Here is an 18,871-nt window from a genome sequence, read left to right as displayed (position 1 = left end):
CAAGATTTGACAGATCCGGCTATGGCATCTACGCCCTTCTGGATAACGAAAGGGTTGACAGAGGAAAAATCCTTTCCGTCCTCAGATCGAGAAACGACGAGTAACTGTGGGGCAGGCGGTAGTACTTTTGTCACTGGTGGCTGGTCAAGTTTCCGTTTTTGGACAGAAGTCGAGAGAGATGGAGTGAAATCCATTGCGGAGGAATCCCCCATGATTGCCAGCGTCTCCGATGGCGCGCTCCTTCCTTGTGGGGACCCTCTCAGAGGGCACTCCCGCCTTAGGTGAATGTTTACACCTCAGGTCACACCTCCCGAGAAACAGACGGAGGGACCAATCGGCATGGTCAGAAGGTATCAGCTCAGGCAATCACCCCTCCCTGGGCCTGGCCTTTACCAGGGGGTACGTGCGTGCCTTACATGTCTACCCAGGGCGGGGAATTACGTGTTACCCCGTCACCGGCTACGCGTGCGAACGCGTGGGTCGGCCTTCAGGCGCGCACAGGGAGGAAGGAAGAAGAGAAAAAAGAAGAGAGAGAGGGAGAGAGAGGACAGATTGTCTCAAACGCCGAAGCGGAGACCAGAGAAGGCAAGGAGAAGAAGGCAATGAGAAGGCAAGGAGAAGAAGGCAATGAGAAGGCAAGGAGAAGAAGGCAATGAGATGGCAAGGAGAAGAATACAAGCGAAAGAGTAAGAAAGACAGTGAGGTGGAGAAGAGCAAAGAAAGGAACCAACCAAAGGAAGGAAGAAACGAGAAGTGAAAAAGCAAAATGACCGCAAATAGAGGTCGTGGAACCGTCCGTCTCCGGACGCAGGCGCTAACTACGCCCTTGAGGTTGAGGGACTCCTTTTAGTCGCCTCTTACGACAGGCAGGAATACCTCGGGCCTATTCTAATCCCCGGACCCGCAGGGGGAGGGGGGCTCTTTGGCAGAGTGTGCAGGGACTAGAATGGCAACAAGAATAGTGTCAGGAGTTTGTGGGGCAGGGAAGTGGAGAAAGCAAAGAGAAAAAAGGAGAGGAGTGGAGAAAGGTGGGTGGGTACACTGACAGAGGCCAGCAAACAAAGAGGGTGGGAGATGAGAATGGGGAAGAGTTGATATGACAGAGGGGTGGAAATTGTTCAGTGGAGGGTGTGGGGACAGAATGTTATAGGTTGAGGCCAGAATAATTACGAGAGCATAGAATGTGTTGAGGATAACTCCCATCTGCTTAGTTCAGAAAAGTTGGCAGTGGAGGGGAGGATCCATATGGTTCGGGTAGTGAAGCAGCCATTGAAATCAAGCATATTATGTTCACCTTCATATTGTGGCACAGGGTGGTCTACTTTGCTCTCGGCCACAGTTTGGTGGTGGCTCTTCATCCTGGGGGACAGCTAGTTGATAGTCATACCAATATAAAAACTTGTGCAATGATTGTAGCAGAGCTGGTACAGGACATGGCTGTTTTCATAGGTGACCCAGTCCCTGATGGGACAGGGCTGGAACAGGAAGTGCTGAGTGGATCAATTGGACAAGTCTCCCACCAGCATCTTCCATACAGGTGTGGTGTGCTTGTGGCAAGTGGATGGGATTGAGAGTGGCATAGGGATAAACCAGGATGTTGTGGAGGTTGGGTGAGCGATGAAACACCACTTTAGGAGAGGTGGGAGGAATCTCTGGTAGGGTGTCCCTTATTTCAGGGCATCACAATAGGTAATCTAAGCCCTAACAAAGAATGTGGTTCAGTTGTTCCAGTCCAGGGTCATACTGGGTGACACTGCTTTGTGAGGTTCTTGGAGATGGTAGGACGATTGGAGTAATGAGGGGAAGTGGAATGGGAGATATGTTTGCGGACTAGTACTGGGGAATAGTGCCCGTCTGTCCAGGCCTTGGTGAGACCAGCAGCATACTAGACAAGGGACTTTTGTCACTGCAGATATGCTGTCCCTGGATGGGCAGGCTGTAAGGGAAGGATTTTTTTGTTTTAAAGGACAACAGCTGTCAAATGCAGGTAATGTTGGTGGTTGGTGATTGGTAAATTTAATGTGCACAGAGGTGTAGGAAGAGCCATCAGAGACTAGGTGGTCAACATCTACCACGATGGCACACTTACTTAAGGAGGACCACGTGAAATAGATGGGAGAGAAGGTGCAGGGGTTGTGAAGGAATGAAGATTAGGATGTCTTGGCCCCGAGTCCAGATCATTAAGATATCCGAATGAACCTGAACCACACTAGGTGTCTGGCATTTTGGGAGGCTACGAAGGCTTCCTCTAAGTGGCAAATACACAGGTTGTCATAGGAGAGTGCCCACAGCTGTGCGGCAGAGTGTATAAAAACAAATACCTAGTGTCAGTTGTAAATATGGGTAAGTACTTCTTTCTGTCAACATGTTATATTGTTAACACTATTTATGACATCGCAGTAGTCTCAGAAAAGTAACATGTATGAATCTATATTTCAAAGAAAGAACAAACATCGAGCAGATGATTAAACATAGTAGTTTGTAAGGTGGTAGAAAAATAATCAACTGGACATCAATAAATTAGAGTTATTGTAATATCAAAGCATATACTCACTGAGGGCAGCAGCACCATAGCCCCCAACCATGCCAGACCAGGAAGCCTGTGGGGCTCTTGCCGGTGGCGACTGATGCCGTAACAGCCTAAGGTTTAGTGGAAACAGCTCCAGTTCCTCTTTCTCACCATTCTTTGGAAGAATCACCTATTAAGTCCACCATGTATTTAGAATAGCAACTGTCTCCATGGTGAACGAATTTCTTAGTAGAAACACAATGCTCTGTATACACTACTCTTACAATTCATAATTAACTTATACAAAAAAAACATCATTGTTTAAGCATGCAGAATTAAGTGGAAAATAGTAATATTTTTCATGTAAGCAAACAACTACCAGGAAACAGCAAATGTAACAATTTAATAACTAATTTGTCTGATGCTCCCCTATCCCCCTTCCCAACTTGAGAACACAGACATTATATCTCACCTGTCTTGGAAGTGGTGGTGAGCCTCCATACCATTGTGAAAGGGCCTTCCACAAAGAGTCTGGAACAAGTTCAAAATCACGTGGGTGCACAAGTTCGGGACTCCTTTTTAGCTTTCCACCCTCTCCAGTCAGCGGTGTGGCCACCTATTGTATAATCGAACATCATTTAGATCCAGAAACAAATGTATAAACACTGAACAATACCTAAAAAGAAACTTTGAAAATTTTTACACAGTGGGAAACATATTGCACCAATCACTCCTCACTTACTAACATTTTTTAATTTTTTTTAAATAATACAAAAAAGGAATTGTCAGGACACACAAAAAATAAGTGTGAGTACTGTTTCATTTATGCAAAAAATTAAGAGGCGAAATGTTCTGATTGTATATGAGAAGATGCCATATCCTTACACACTGAGTTTGTGGGAGCTTTGGTATCCCTTTTAGCGGTGTTTGCATCTGTGGTGAGTAGCACACTATTTACGTAAAATCTTTGACTAACAATATCGGAATGTGAGTGGACTGTCTTTAAAATTCAATGGACACATATACAGAATGAATAATGACAGAATAACTAAATAAGTCTTTGACTTACTAAACAATCAGGAATCTAAAATAAGATCCGAGATTTACGGAAAACATGGGAGTCAACATGAACATAATAAGAATCAGAACACTTTCTACAGAAGCAGTAGGAAAGACAAGCTTTCAGGACAGGAAAAACTTAAGACTTGAAGAAAGTTTACACAAGGAGAGAGGCAACAACATTCTCAAAGAGTGGAAGTAGTGTGGGCCCAAAGGGAAGCTGCAGCTGAAAACAAAGAAGCAGAAACAATGTCTATTTATCCTACCTTCTAAAAGGGGTTATTCAAAATAGAAAATAAATTTAAAAAATATCAAATAATTATTTTTATTTGCAGACATATACTAACTTGATCTGCAAATAAAAACTTGAATTATCTATTTATCTGAATAATTAATGATATGAATATAACAGAGGGAAACATTCCATGTGGAAAAAATATATCTAAAAAGAAAGATGATGAGACTTACCAAACAAAAGCGCTGGCAGGTCGATAGACACACAAACAAACACAAATATACACACAAAATTCAAGCTTTCGCAACAAACTGTTGCCTCATCAGGAAAGAGGGAAGGAGAGGGAAAGACGAAAGGATGTGGGTTTTAAGGGAGAGGGTAAGGAGTCATTCCAATCCCGGGAGCGGAAAGACTTACCTTAGGGGGAAAAAAGGACAGGTATACACTCGCACACACACACATATCCATCCACACATACAGACACAAGCAGACATCTGAATAATTATCTAGTTAGTTGATGTAATACTAATCTTTGATTAATGTTATGTCTACTGGGGATGACTAATTTTTTGTACAGTATACTTACAATTCAGCAGCTGCTCGAGTTTTAACATTTATCAGTGCCTGTTCCTGTATAAGAACAGTAACTCTCCAAATCCCTAAAATTACTGATAACAATATAAGGGAAACACAGATTTGCTACTCACCATAAATGTGACATGCTGAGTTGCAGACATGCACAATACTTACACATTAGTTTTCAGCCAAAGCCTTCTTCAGACAACAAAACACACACACACACACACACACACACACACACACACACACACACAAAATCATTTACACAAGTGAGCACATCTCAAGCACATATGACCACAATCTCCAGCAGCTTGTACCGGAATGCAACAGTCATGTAAAGTGGAACCATCAATCTGGAGGGGGGCCAAGAAAGGGAAAGGGAAAGCAATGGATGGCTGGTGGGAGAGAAGAGCATTGTCTGATGGAGTGTGCAGACTCGATTCCTAGAGAGCACCTCTCCCCCCCCCCCTCCCACCACCCACTACCCTGCTATTCCTTTCCTTTTCCCGCCCCTTCCAGAGTGATGGTTCCATTTTACATGACTGTTGCATTCCAGTCCAAATTGCCAGAGTTGGTCATACGTCTTTCAGGTGTGCTCACTTGTGTGAATGAATGAATGAATGAATGAATGTGTGTGTGTGTGTGTGTGTGTGTGTGTGTGTGTTTTGTTTTCTAAAGAAGGCTTTGGCTGAAAGGTAATGTGAAAGTGTCTTTTCACTGTGCCTGTCTGCAACTCAACATGTCATCTTTACAGTGAGTAGCACTCTAGCTTTTCCTCATACTGCTGAGATCCCTACCAGGAGTTTCTACTGTTTAGAATTATTGATATATATTACTACTATCCCTCTGTTGCAAGACCCTTGAAAATATTGTAAGCTCAGAGTTTATGACATTTCTATCAAAGATTCAACACATTTCAAGATACCCAAACCTCCCTCCTCACTTACGCAGTGTCTTTCAACTGCATCTATTATTTGCAAGGGTAGATGCCAAGTTCCACTATTTACAAAAGCAGTTTTACTCCGTACATCACTGTCTATCAATGATCAATATCCAATGTCATGGAGTACTTTCTCAAATATGTGACTGGCTCAAATAATATTTTGACTGTAGAACCCACTGTGTTAGACCAGATAGCAAATTTTCAAAATGCAAAATGGAAGAGCGCACACACGCACGCACACGCACACGCACACGCAGGTATCCAATTACGCATGCAATTGCACACATGAATATTCAATTACAAAATCAGTGGTAAACTACTGGAGCCCAGTAAATTATTTATGTACCAAAACTAAATGCTACAAAGCAATATTAAATGGTACTAACACATTAAATTTATGGCGGAGGAGTTGTATGTAAAGGGATCCACAACCTGGATGCTACTATGACCTATTTTAGAGTACTGCTCCACTATTCAAGTTCTTATCAAATAAGACTGACAGCAATGATGATGAATTTCAAATACATGCTACTAAGATCTTAATAAATCATTGTTGTGTGCACAGAAATGTAACCAACACTCACATAACTGAGAAAACACACTTCAGTTAATGTTAAAAAATATATTGGTTCAACCACTTGTTTATAGTGTAAAACACTAAGATTGACATGTTTCGGAAGTCAAGCTTCCGTCATCAAAATAATAGAAAAAAAGTAAAAGAACCTGTTATAACTCGCTAAAATGGAACATGCACCAGGCACAATAAAATTGATAATAAAATTAAAACATCGTGGCTACTTCCCTTGTTGCAGCCGTGTCTTCCAAGGTGCATCTCCACATTTCTCTTCTTCCACAATGGATAAAATTGTATATTACAAATGCTATGTAGATGATACGCTGCTTCTTATTGATGGACAAGAAAAAGAAGTTGCAGAAATAGTAAATAAATTTAACCAGTTACACGGTAAAATTAAATTCACTGTGGAAGAAGAGAAAAATGGTGAACTGCAATTTCTCGACCTAAGTATTGGGAAACGAAATGATAGGCATTTAGGAAACCAACCACAACTGATGTGTTGATACAAAATAATTCCTGCCATCCTAATAGCCAGAAATTTTCTGCTTTAGATCTTTGATAGATAGAGCCTTTAGAGTCCCTATGAAACAACTAGCCAAAGCTAACGGATATCACCAAAACATTGTCAATAAATTAATACGACAGAAACAGCGTGCGAATGCCAGGAAAAATACCGCAAATAATATTACGAGAGTCACAATACAATACTTCAGTGATATTTCGCAAAAAGTGGCTAACATTTTCAAACCTTTTAAAGTTGATACAGCTTTTCAGACCAATAATACGCTGCGATTTGAACTAAGAAATAATTTACAGCAGGAAAGCGATAAATATGAGAGCGCTGGGGTCTATAAAATTCAGTGTAACACGTGCAAGGCAACCTATGTAGGCCAAACTGGTAGGTCCTTTAAAGTACGTTACAAAGAACATAGCGATGCTTTCCGGCTTAATAATTTCGAAAAGTCAGCTGTAGCCACGCATATTTGGGAAACGGGACACCCCATGTTGGGAATAGATCAGGATCACGTTTTTTACATAGACAGGACAAAGGCAAAAAGCTGGATCTACTAGAACAGCTGGAAATTACGATACATAGCGTGGTTAATCAGAACACACTGAATGAACAGCTAACTGGTGATACAAATAACTTTTTCAAACATTTCACTGGTTTCTTTTAGTAACTACATTTTTAGCAATTGGCAGGATACCATCATTTCATGAGGTCCTTGGAACATGTATACATTATCTGTTTGTATGGACATCTCTGTGATTTCCTTGTTTACTTGTGCGTGAGCTCACTCGCGTTTCAGTGTCTTGTTTGGCTACGTGGTGTGTGGTATCAACGAAGACGCACGGGCGGTCTACGACGATAGAGGAGAGAGCCATGTGGTTAGATGTTGAACACCATAGGCGACACCATTTTAGAGTTTTTTATATTTTGGCGACTATGTGGAGATGCACCTTGGAAGACACAGCTGCAACAAGGGAAGTAGCCACGATGTTTTAATTTTATTATCAATTTTATTGTGCCTGGTACATGTTCCATTTTAGCGAGTTATAACAGGGTCTTTTACTTTTTTCTATTATTCTGATGATGGAAGCTTGACTTCCGAAACACGTCAATCTTAGTGTTTTACACTATAAACAAGTGGTTGAGCCGATATTTTTTTTAACATTGACATTCACAACCATGACCTCTGATCCAGTATGGATAAAATCAAAGCACACTTCAGTTTTATCAAGAGAAAGGATACAGAATGGCCTTAAGTACTTAGGTCCAGGGGGCATAACCCAAAGAACTGCTGATGGACACATTTAAAAGTAGCAAAAAAGGCACCCCTGACAAATCCTCTTTCATCTGTGTTTTCCCTTGTCCTCACAACAGGTGAATCCCTCTCAACCTTTTATTTGAGTGACCTGATCCAAGGAAGCATTTCAAAAGCCAGATACAGTTTCTTCGACCTTTGAAAGGGTATCATCAGTACTTGAAACATGGAACATGGGTAATATTGTCCAGTAAATCTTGAGAACTGGTAATTGAGGTCACCTGTGTGACAATTCCACTACATTCATTAGGTGTCTCAAATAGGGATTGTGACAAATCAAGAGAGATTACAAAGTGTGCTGAGACAGATAGATGGTCATTTCTTCTCTGCACCAAAAGTGAAGTGTCTTGTCAGATCGATGCACAAGACACTGAACTTTTATGGACATTTTCACTGCACTATAGAAAAACTGCACAGGCCACAGAAGCACACCCTGAATTGAACCTTTTGTTGCTCTACATCCGTACTGCTTGACCTCATTCAGTGAAAAACATTCAGAATTCTTTTGTGTGCCGATATTTTCCTCATCGGCATAGCCTCTCCCTCCAGCACGCTGTGATTTTATTGCAAGATGACTATGGACAATCGCATGTGCTTATTCCTAAAGTGCTGCAAAAAGATGTGTTGCAATTGCTGCACCAATGGCACTGGGGAATCGTACACACAAAATAGTTAAGCGTTTTGGCACTGTACTTCGCTGACAATGGATGCCCACATTGAACACATGATGTCACAGTGTCACACTTGTGCTGAGAATCTGTTGGCCACACCGCAAACATTTTCCGTTTGGCCAAAGTCTCAATTGCCATGACATACTGACTTTGCTGGTCCGTTTCAGAACATTCGTTGTCTTATTATTGTGTACAATATTAGCAAATATTCATTTGCAGTGTCCATGAACTCTACTACGCCGTGTAGTATCATTCAGGCTTTGACACCTGTTTTTTGCCTGGAAGGTTTGTCTGATGTGTTGATCACAGACAACGGACCACACTTTACGGCAAGGACTTTCAACAGTTCTGTATAGCCAATGCCATCACTGACCTTACCAGTGCTCCATTTCATACCCAATCGAACAGACATGCTGAACGATTCCTGAGTACAATCGTGCAACAGATGAACGATCTATGTACCTCCCACATGAGAGCTAGCATTGCTGCTCTTCCTCTCAATGAACTGCTTCCAGGCCTATGACAATCCGAACGCTGCTCCAGTTATTGCATACACCACAGTGCACGGAGCCTCCCATGCTCCACAAGTATTGCTTTCTGCCTAATGAATTCTTTTTAGAGCTTTTTAGATGTGCCAGGTGTTGGGAGAGCGGAACAATTCTTCAAAATTTGGGCACTTGAATGTACTTAATTCAAGGTCGTGCTGGGTTCATGCACTCCCATCAGAAGCAGATTCATGCTGCTCACTTGCGAGATTCTTCTGCAGATTTTCTGTCCTCAGATTCACATCCTACTGTGATCATGCGGCTGGTGCAACCACACTTGAATGCCTCTTCAGCAATGCTTGCAGAATCGATGTAGCTAGATCCATTGCCTTCACTGCCCCAGCAGCTCAACTTTGTGCCAGCCACCACAGACCAGGTGCCATGTCACTGTTGCCGCAGTCCTCTCCATTTTTCATCAGACTGGCTCAGGAAGAGGATGGGCACAATGTCGGGAGTTTTCTGACCGACGTTCCCCTAAGAGCACAGGACGAATGTCAGGGAAGGGCACGGCCAGACTCAGCATCAGTCCCAGTTGTGGCTCCCGGCACATCGTGCCACCCAGTTTCCTGCCCACCCATCCCTACCCATTGTCAAAAGATGGCTCCCTACCGGACAATGGCGTGGTGTTGTCAGGGGGAAGAACATTCAGTCCAAACACATCAACTGCACGCTGCTTATGAGCACCTCATCATAATGTGAGTCAAGCTTACACACATTTCCTCACTAAATATGGTTTATGACTATTTCCTTATTGCGTCACTGCTAAAATTTAAAACAAAGTTTCATCGGATTGTTCTCTGTGCCTTAAGGTATTGGATAAACTCAGTTCTGATTAAGACTGTATCTTTAAACCAACTAGATGAAAACATTTAAAAAGAAGAACAGACTGACCTTGTAGGCCGGAGTTGACACAAGGTTTGTGTTGTCAATCGGCCCTGGTGGAGATGGAGAACCGCCGAAGGAGCTTGTCGCCTTTCGTGGCTGACGAGGTGACTGACTCGGACTGGATGCGACACTTGATGATCTGTATTGGACAGAGAAACATACACAATAGAAAGCATTGCATGTGAGAGCATAAACTCCACTCCATACAACATCTATTACTCTGTCACTCGTGTACTTCACTATACACAAATCTCAACATTGCAGTTAATTATTGTAATGATTACGTGAATAACATCTAGTTTAGAAATAGCTTCACATGAAACGCTTAAAAATAGGTCAAGGTAAAAACTCTGCACCCCTTCCTTCTCCCTCATTTAGCTGCTGGTAAAATAGCATTTTGCTCAAAATTTAGTACATAAATCCCAGTGAAGATACATAGCACAAGTTATTTGACCCCAGGGTGACAGGATGACAGGATAAGAGCAACCAACTTGTGCCAATAAGCTTTACTAAACATTGAGCCTTCTGAAATAAGTACTGGCCAGCAATTCTGTCTCACACTTATTAGTTCTCTTGATGCCTTTTCCCTTCAATGCTGTTAACATAGTAGTATACAATACAATTACCATAGATGATGTTACCGAAGTCAGCATTTCATAATCATGTATAAGAAATGTTTTCAATAGCTGCAATTTAATTACAAATTGTGAAAAGTTTCCTATACCGCAAATCAAATGATTTCATATATACGTAATAGCATAATAAAACTACAACTCTGGCCATTTGGTCCACATATATATTTTTTTTTCTTTTTATTCTTCTCTCTTGCATTATGTTTAGGCTTGAGAGTCATCTTATTTTCTTTTATTTGGTTGTATTTCCTATTTCAACAATATTAAGTTCTATCTGCACACCCAGGTTTAAACAAATACAGTCTCATTAAGCCTGTCACAGACCTCGGGAATTCCATTTCAATGTTTGTCACCAAGTCTGAGCTACGCAGCAAAATTAGCACATGCATTACTTCCTAAAATCTCATTCTTATCTGTTTCCTTAATTTCATAGGGAATACGAGAAGAAATGTGACACAGTTATGGCAAAATCCTGTTGGGAAAATGTAGAGGAATTGTATTTGAACATGGTCAAGCAACCGTTCTGTTACTACTGTCGAATATCTTATCTAGGGATTACGAGAAAACATAAGTGGGATTAGTGGACACACAGAGGCAACAATCACATGATTTAATTTATTTTTCCCTCTCTCTGCACACAAATGCAATAGGAAGGGAAACTGATAATAATGGTATGAGGTGCCCTTACTGTGCACTGTACAGTTGGTTTGTAAAGTATTAACATAGATGTAGATTACTTCTACCTGAATACACATCACAAAATGACCATCACCACAAAAACAGGAACTATCTCATATTAAGGGTTACCAACAGTAATTCTATGTGATCACTGATTAAGAATACAACACGATATAAGGGAAATGGTACAGGAAGGAAGGGAGATTAAGAGCTTAGCATCCTATAGACAGCAAGGAGAAATTGGCTGCACCTTTCTCAAACCATCTAGCCATTTGCCTGGAGGGATTTAGGAAAATCACGGAAAAATCTAAGTCTGGATGGACAGAAGGGGAACTAAACAGTCGTCCTCCTGAATGCGAGAAAGTAATAGAAGTAACACAGGTAACTTTTCCTAGTACACTGCACGGCACTTTGCGGATTACAGATCCAGATGTAGAAAAAAAAACCGACTTCACCTGGTCTTCCTCTACCTCAACCTCCTTCAACATCGACCTCCACACCTCTGCCAACATTAAACTCACCAACCACCAAAGTACCTGCATTTTGACAGCTGCCATCCCTTCCACACCAAAAAATCTATACCATACAGCCGAGCCACCCGTGGACAATGTATCTGTGACAACAAGAATTCCCTTGTCCAGTATGCTGGAGGCCTCACAAAAAGGCTTCAAAGAGAGGCAATATTCTCCACACCTAGTCCACAAAAATGTTTCCCTTGCTACATTGCCACACACTAACAATCCTCCATCACCAGCAAGAATCAGCCACATAGGAGTGCAGCCCTCTTCACCCAATATCATCCTCAACTGAAGCAACTAAACAATATCCTTCACCACAACTTTAATTCTCTCTCATCCTCCCTTAAATGAGAGGCATCACACCCAAGATCCTTTCCACCCCTGCTAAAGTGGTGTTCCAGTGCCCACCCAATCTATGCCTGTGCTACTCCTACTCCCAACACATTGCCACAGGGATCATATACCTGTGGAAGACCCAGGTGCAACACCTACCGAGTCCACCCACCCAGCACCACCTACTCTAGTCCTGTCACAGGCTTACCCTACCCCATCAGCAGCCAGGTCACCTGTCAAAGCAGCCTTGTCATATACCAGCTTTGCTGCAAACACTGCACAGCTTTTTATGTCAGTATGATTACCACTTGTATGAACATCAAGAGCTCAAATGGAAACCCAGTTCTAAGCAAAGAAGGGAAAGCAGAAAGGTGGAAGGAGTATATAGAGGGTCTATACAAGGGCAATGTACTTGAGGACAATATTATGGAAATGGAAGAGGATGTAGATGAAGATGAAATGGGAGATACGATACTGCGTGAAGAGTTTGACAGAGCACTGAAAGACCTGAGTCGAAACAAGACCCCCGGAGTAGACAACATTCCATTAGAATTACTGACAGCCTTGGGAGAGCCAAGCCTAACAAAACTCTACCATCTGGTGAGCAAGATGTATGAAACAGGCGAAATACCCTCAGACTTCAAGAAGAATATAATAATTCCAATCCCAAAGAAAGCAGGTGTTGACACATGTGAGAATTACCGAACAATCAGTTTAATAAGCCACAGCTGCAAAATACTAATACGAATTCTTTACAGACGAATGGAAAAACTGGTAGAAGCCGACCTTGGGGAAGATCAGTTTGGATTCCGTAGAAATACTGGAACACGTGAGGCAATACTGACCTTACAACTTATCTTAGAAGAAAGATTAAGGAAAGGCAAACCTACATTTCTAGCATTTGTAGACTTAGAGAAAGCTTTTGACAATGTTGACTGGAATACTCTCTTTCAAATTCTAAAGGTGGCAGGGGTAAAATACAGGGAGCGAAAGGCTATTTACAATTTGTACAGAAACCAGATGGCAGTTATAAGAGTCGAGGGGCATGAAAGGGAAGCAGTGGTTGGGAAAGGAGTGAGACAGGGTTGTAGCCTCTCCCCGATGTTATTCAATCTGTATATTGAGCAAGCAGTAAAGGAAACAAAAGAAAAATTCGGAGTAGGTATTAAAATTCATGGAGAAGAAATAAAAACTTTGAGGTTCGCCGATGACATTGTAATTCTGTCAGAGACAGCAAAGGACTTGGAAGAGCAGTTGAATGGAATGGATGGTGTCTTGAAGGGAGGATATAAGATGAACATCAACAAAAGCAAAACGAGGATAATGGAATGTAGTCGAATTAAGTCGGGTGATGTTGAGGGTATTAGATTAGGAAATGAGACACTTAAAGTAGTAAAGGAGTTTTGCTATTTGGGGAGCAAAATAACTGATGATGGTCTAAGTAGAGAGGATATAAAATGCAGACTGGCAATGGCAAGGAAATCGTTTCTGAAGAAGAGAAATTTGTTAACATCGAGTATAGATTTAAGTGTCAGGAAGTCTTTTCTGAAAGTATTTGTATGGAGTGTAGCCATGTATGGAAGTGAAACATGGACGATAAATAGTTTGGACAAGAAGAGAATAGAAGCTTTCGAAATGTGGTGCTACAGAAGAATGCTGAAGATTAGATGGGTAGATCACATAACTAATGAGGAGGTACTGAATAGGATTGGGGAGAAGAGGAGTTTGTGGCACAACTTGACCAGAAGAAGGGATCGGTTGGTAGGACATGTTCTGAGGCATCAAGGGATCACCAATTTAGTATTGGAGGGCAGTGTGGAGGGTAAAAATCGTAGGGGGAGACCACGAGATGCATACACTAAGCAGATTCAGAAGGATGTAGGTTGCAGTAGGTACTGGGAGATGAAGAAGCTTGCACAGGATAGAGTAGCATGGAGAGCTGCATCAAACCAGTCTCAGGACTGAAGACCACAACAACAACAACATGATTACCAACCAGCTGCCCACCAGGATGAATGACCACCACCAATTACTACCCAATGGTTCAACATGCAGGTGAGCACAACATGTTCAATTTCAACAGCTACTTGAATAGTTGCCACCTGTATCCTCCCCTCCATCACCAGCTTCTCCAAACTATGCAAGATGGGGGTTATCCTTACAACACATCCCCCCATTACCATAACTGTCCCATTTCAGTCTCAGGTAACCCACTGTCCCATCTCCCACTTGTCAGTTTCCCCTTTCTCTGCCCCATCACCCCCTAGAAACACACACCTCCCCATGCTCCCTTCAGCGTGTGCCACTCCTCACTGCCCCCTACAATTGTACATTGCATGTGGAAGACATATTTGCACCCTTCCCTCCAGAATTCCTTGCCAGCAAACCAGCTCCCCCTCTTTTCCACTAGTCACTCACCCCCACTCCCTCTACACATCTCTCAGCTCTCTTCCCCTATGTCTATCCACCTGTCATTACCCCCACCACAACCAGTCCACCTGCTGCTGCATTTGGCACCATATAGGGACATAGGTGTGTGTGTGTGTGTGTGTGTGTGTGTGTGTGTGTGTGTGTGTGTGTGTACTTGCTTAATACATGTATTATCCTGAGTTATTTGTGTTCAGACTGGATACTTGTTCTAGAAGTCGTCCTGCTTTTTTTGATATTGAGGAATAATTATATACTGCTGGAATTACTATGTACTGCTTCTGACTGAAAGATCAGTGTGCATACAAAGTCATTTTGTCCACTGGACAAAAATTATTAGCAATCACCTTGCAAAATGACTACTTATCTCCATATAACAATTAAAATCAGTTCAAAGAGTGTTCACTGTGTGTTAATATCTCACTGACATTTACTTATGTACTGGAAGAACTGGGGTGGATTTACTATCAAATACTGTTGCATTCTCATTAGATTAAGGCTTCTGAGACTTATGAAGAGGTCTACACCAATAGTTTCAAACACACACACACACACACACACACACACACACACACACACACACACACACACTTTACTCTTATGAAATCTCAAGCTACATTCTTCTCAGATCTGCAACCTGCTCTCAATTTTGTTCTCCACTTTCTGATAGCCATGAATCCTATTGAACATATAACAGCAACAAGTTTTAACTGATAATTGAAATAATGTAGGCAACACGAATTTTTTGTCAGTGCACCATTATACCGAGCAAAGTCTTATACAAAATGTGAGTACACGTCTGGCTTGTGTCGACTTACTACGACTGCTACCAGAACAACAAGAGAGTCAACTCACTCCCTCCAACCAACCATGACAAAAATGAGTAGGCAGGGGAGACATACTTGCTCTAGTGACCATGTAACTGATATAAAAAGACACATGAACAAAACAATAAAAGGGTAACCTCTACACAGAAACCATGAAACTAAACATATTGTGTTGCATCACAGCCAGGTAAACTCTGACAAGAATCAGTGTCAGGAGAACTGACATCAGGCTGTGCAGAAACAACGAAACAACAAGTTTTTGAGCAATCTGAGTGATCCAAAAACCACCTCCTGCATACATACTTCAGCAAGATGGGGCAACACATAACAGTGAAGTGTGCACCACATTTTCTTAACAATTACTACACAAACCTTGCATGGTAGCTAAGAATGATTTAATTTCTAAACTTGGCTTAAAGTGCAACACTGTCATTTGCGCAATGTACTGAAGGAGGTCACACTTCTACAAACCTGTAATGCGTTTATCCAAAGGTACATCAGCTCCAAGTTTTTGCTGTGTAATATTGACCAACACTGTACAACACTGCCCAGCACCAAGGTTCACATGCAACTGAACCATAGCCCAATGTTGTTGATGCAATACACTAATCCAGAGTTGAATAACAAATAACATTTCATCTGACAATTTTAAGACAACACCAGTTCAACTGGCGCGCGCGCGCGCGCAGACACACACACACACACACACACACACACACACACACACACACACACACAAAAAAAACAGCAGACAACTCAGTTTCAATGATGGCAGTGCACTGGGATACCCCCTTCGCACAGTCTGTGACACTTCTCAAACACTGCACAAGTTAAACTGTTAATGACATCGAAGTATCATCCTGTCAGCCTCCATGCTCATTTTTATCAAACAATACATCCTTACATTTCTGTCAACATATAAAACCACAACCAACCATTTGTTAGCTAGTCTAATCCCTATGCACTGATGATATTACACATTTAATCAGCACTAACTGCACACCCCAGCCCCAGCATAACACCTCAACAACTGTTTATCTGTTTCCTTAGAGTCTTTTGCAGTATATGCTTCAACAAAATCTTCGATTTACAAGCCATATCACTTCAAATAAAACACTTTAGCTTTTGCTAGCTGTCTCTGCCATCATAATAAGGAGATGCAATCACTGACTGCTGGGTCTGGCGTGGTGTTATGCATATATAGATGCAATGGTCTTTCAGAGATGGCCAGAGTGGAAGGCAAGTCGGAAAGCTCCTAGCAGCTCTGTCCCACCACAGGACTGAGTGACTTCATATGGCATGCATGGCCAGCACCAAGTTTGAAACTGATGCTCCACATTCCTAGAAACAAGAAGCCTTCGTCTTTGTTTTCGCTCAATGTCCAAACCCCAGACCAATGCCCTACTAAATGCCCACCACTTTAACACATACTGCATGACTGAATTTGGGAGTGGGGCAAAAGGTGAGGCCTTTGGAAAGGACCAATACTTCTGTGGGGCTAAGGCTTTTGGAAGAAAGATACACGACTGTGTTTCTGGTCTGTTTAGCTTCTGGATTCTGTATGGTGATGGGAGTGAGCTTCCAATGGTAGGTAGGTGTGCGAGGCAGGGTTTGTTAGCTACGAGGGGATATGGGGGAGGTTTAAAGGTTGCTGCAGAGGTGGTGTATAGTGGATGGTGGTAGTCCATGACAGAAGCAGGAAGTGAACAGGGTGGAAAGTTTTATTAGGTGGTGGTGTGCATGCTCTAGTTCCTGGTGTATAAGAGTTTCGATATGTGACATGGGATCCAAAAATTTGTAATTACATAGTAATCCACCACCTAAAAACTGATCCCAACCACATAATTCTAGCTGCTGACAAATGCACCATCACTGTTGTTTTGAACCACAAGGGTTACCTGGCAGAAGGATTCGGCCAACTATCAGATTCATCCACTTACAAAACCCTGCCACAGTGACCCCATTCCAGAAATCGAGCACGATCTCCAGTCTCTTCTCAAATCCTCATGCTCATCCCAGAACCTCTCCCCACAGGCCATCACTCTCCTCACCCCTACCATTTCTCACACCCCTGCCTTCCCCATGCTTCCTAAAACCTATGAACCCAACTACCAAGGAAGCACCTTTGTGGCTGGTTACTGTGTCTCAAGTGACAGTCTAAGAGAGCAGATATTCTAACACCTTCAACCTATTACCCACAAACTACCCTTTTACATGAACAATACCAACCATGTCCTCCACTGACTCTCCCCAGTTCCTGTTCCTTTCCCAAGTCATGCCCTACTCATCACTATTGACGCCAAATCCCTTTACATTGGCAGCCCTGATGTCCAGGGCCTTACCCCTATCTTTCTCTATGCCCGATGGATTCCAAACCTACAACCTCCTTCCCAGTCGCCACGACCAATTATATCCTCATCCACAATTACTTCTCCTTTGAAGGCATCACCTACAAACAAATCTAGGGCATGGCTACGGCAACCACATGGCTTCATCCTGTGCCTACCTATTCATGGGCCATCAAGAGGAATACTTTAGAAAGACACAGAATCGCAAACCCGTCATCTAGTTCAGATTCAATGATATCTTTGTAATATTGATCGAGGTTGAGGACACCCTATCCACATTCCTCCAGAACCTCAACACCTTCTCACCCATTCACTTCAGCCAGTCCTACTCAACCCAAGAGGCCACCTTCCTCAATGTTGACATCCCCCTCATCAAAGATGGCTACATCAGTACCTCCAGCCATATAAAACGAACATTCCGCCAGCAATACCTTCACTTTGCCAGTTGCTACCCATTCCATACGCTCCCAGCCTGGTACAAAAACAAATCTCCCATGCCTTTTTTCTCCAGTCACCCACCACTTCACAAAACCTACCGTCCGACCACAGGGGAGCATTCCCCTTGTGACTCAGTACCACCCAGAGCTGGAGCAACTGAATAACTTTCTCTGCTAGGGCTTCAACTACAAGTCATCATGCCTTGAAATGATTAATATCTTAGCCACTATTTTTCCCAACCCTCCCACAGTGATATTCCACTGCCCATCAAACCTACACAAATCCTTGTCCATCTCTGCAGAGCTCTTGCGCCCAACCCCTTGGCTGCATGCTCAAATTCCTGTAATAGACCTAGATGCAAGACCTGTCCCATATACTCTCTCTCCACCACCTATTCCAGTCTGGTCACGAGCATCACCTATCCCATCAAAAGCAGGGCTACCTGTGAAACCAGACACATGATCTCCAAGCTGCGCTGCAACCACTGTGCTGCAGTCTACATGGGCATGACAACCAACAAGCTGTCTGTCCGCAAGAATGGTCCATGACAAACTGTAGCCAATAAATAGATGAACCACCCTGTCGCTGAACAAGAGGAATGACTTTCTTTGTTTTAATGACTGCTTCACAGTCTGTGCCATTTGGACCCTTCCCACCAACACCAGCTTTCCCCAACTCCAGAGGTGGGAACTCTTCCAGCAATGTATCATACATTCCCGTAAGCGTCCTCGCCTCAATCTTTGTTAGTCTTTGTCCTTTGTCATCTAGCCCCTTCCCTGTTCCCATTCCAACTCTAAACAGCTCTCTATTCCACCTGTGCACCCATAGTCTTCTCACTTCT

General features: G+C 42.6%; 1 protein-coding gene across 1 annotated transcript in view; it reads right to left on the bottom strand.

Annotated features, from left to right (window-relative positions):
* Positions 1-18,871, bottom strand: part of LOC126203243 (ubiquitin carboxyl-terminal hydrolase 32) — a 231,390-nt gene that overhangs the window by 148,707 nt on the left and 63,812 nt on the right. Inside the window, exons 11-13 of the mRNA XM_049937496.1 lie at positions 9,836-9,968; positions 2,982-3,125; positions 2,555-2,699 (exon numbers count right to left, since the gene is read on the bottom strand). Coding sequence (XP_049793453.1) covers positions 2,555-2,699; positions 2,982-3,125; positions 9,836-9,968 — 422 coding nt within the window. The remainder of the gene's footprint in view (positions 1-2,554; positions 2,700-2,981; positions 3,126-9,835; positions 9,969-18,871) is intronic.

Source organism: Schistocerca nitens, chromosome 9 (genome assembly GCF_023898315.1).
Source record: "Schistocerca nitens isolate TAMUIC-IGC-003100 chromosome 9, iqSchNite1.1, whole genome shotgun sequence".
Classification (NCBI taxonomy): Eukaryota; Metazoa; Arthropoda; class Insecta; order Orthoptera; family Acrididae; genus Schistocerca; species Schistocerca nitens.
Note: the sequence above shows the minus strand (reverse complement) of the source record. Positions and strands in the feature narration are given on the sequence as shown.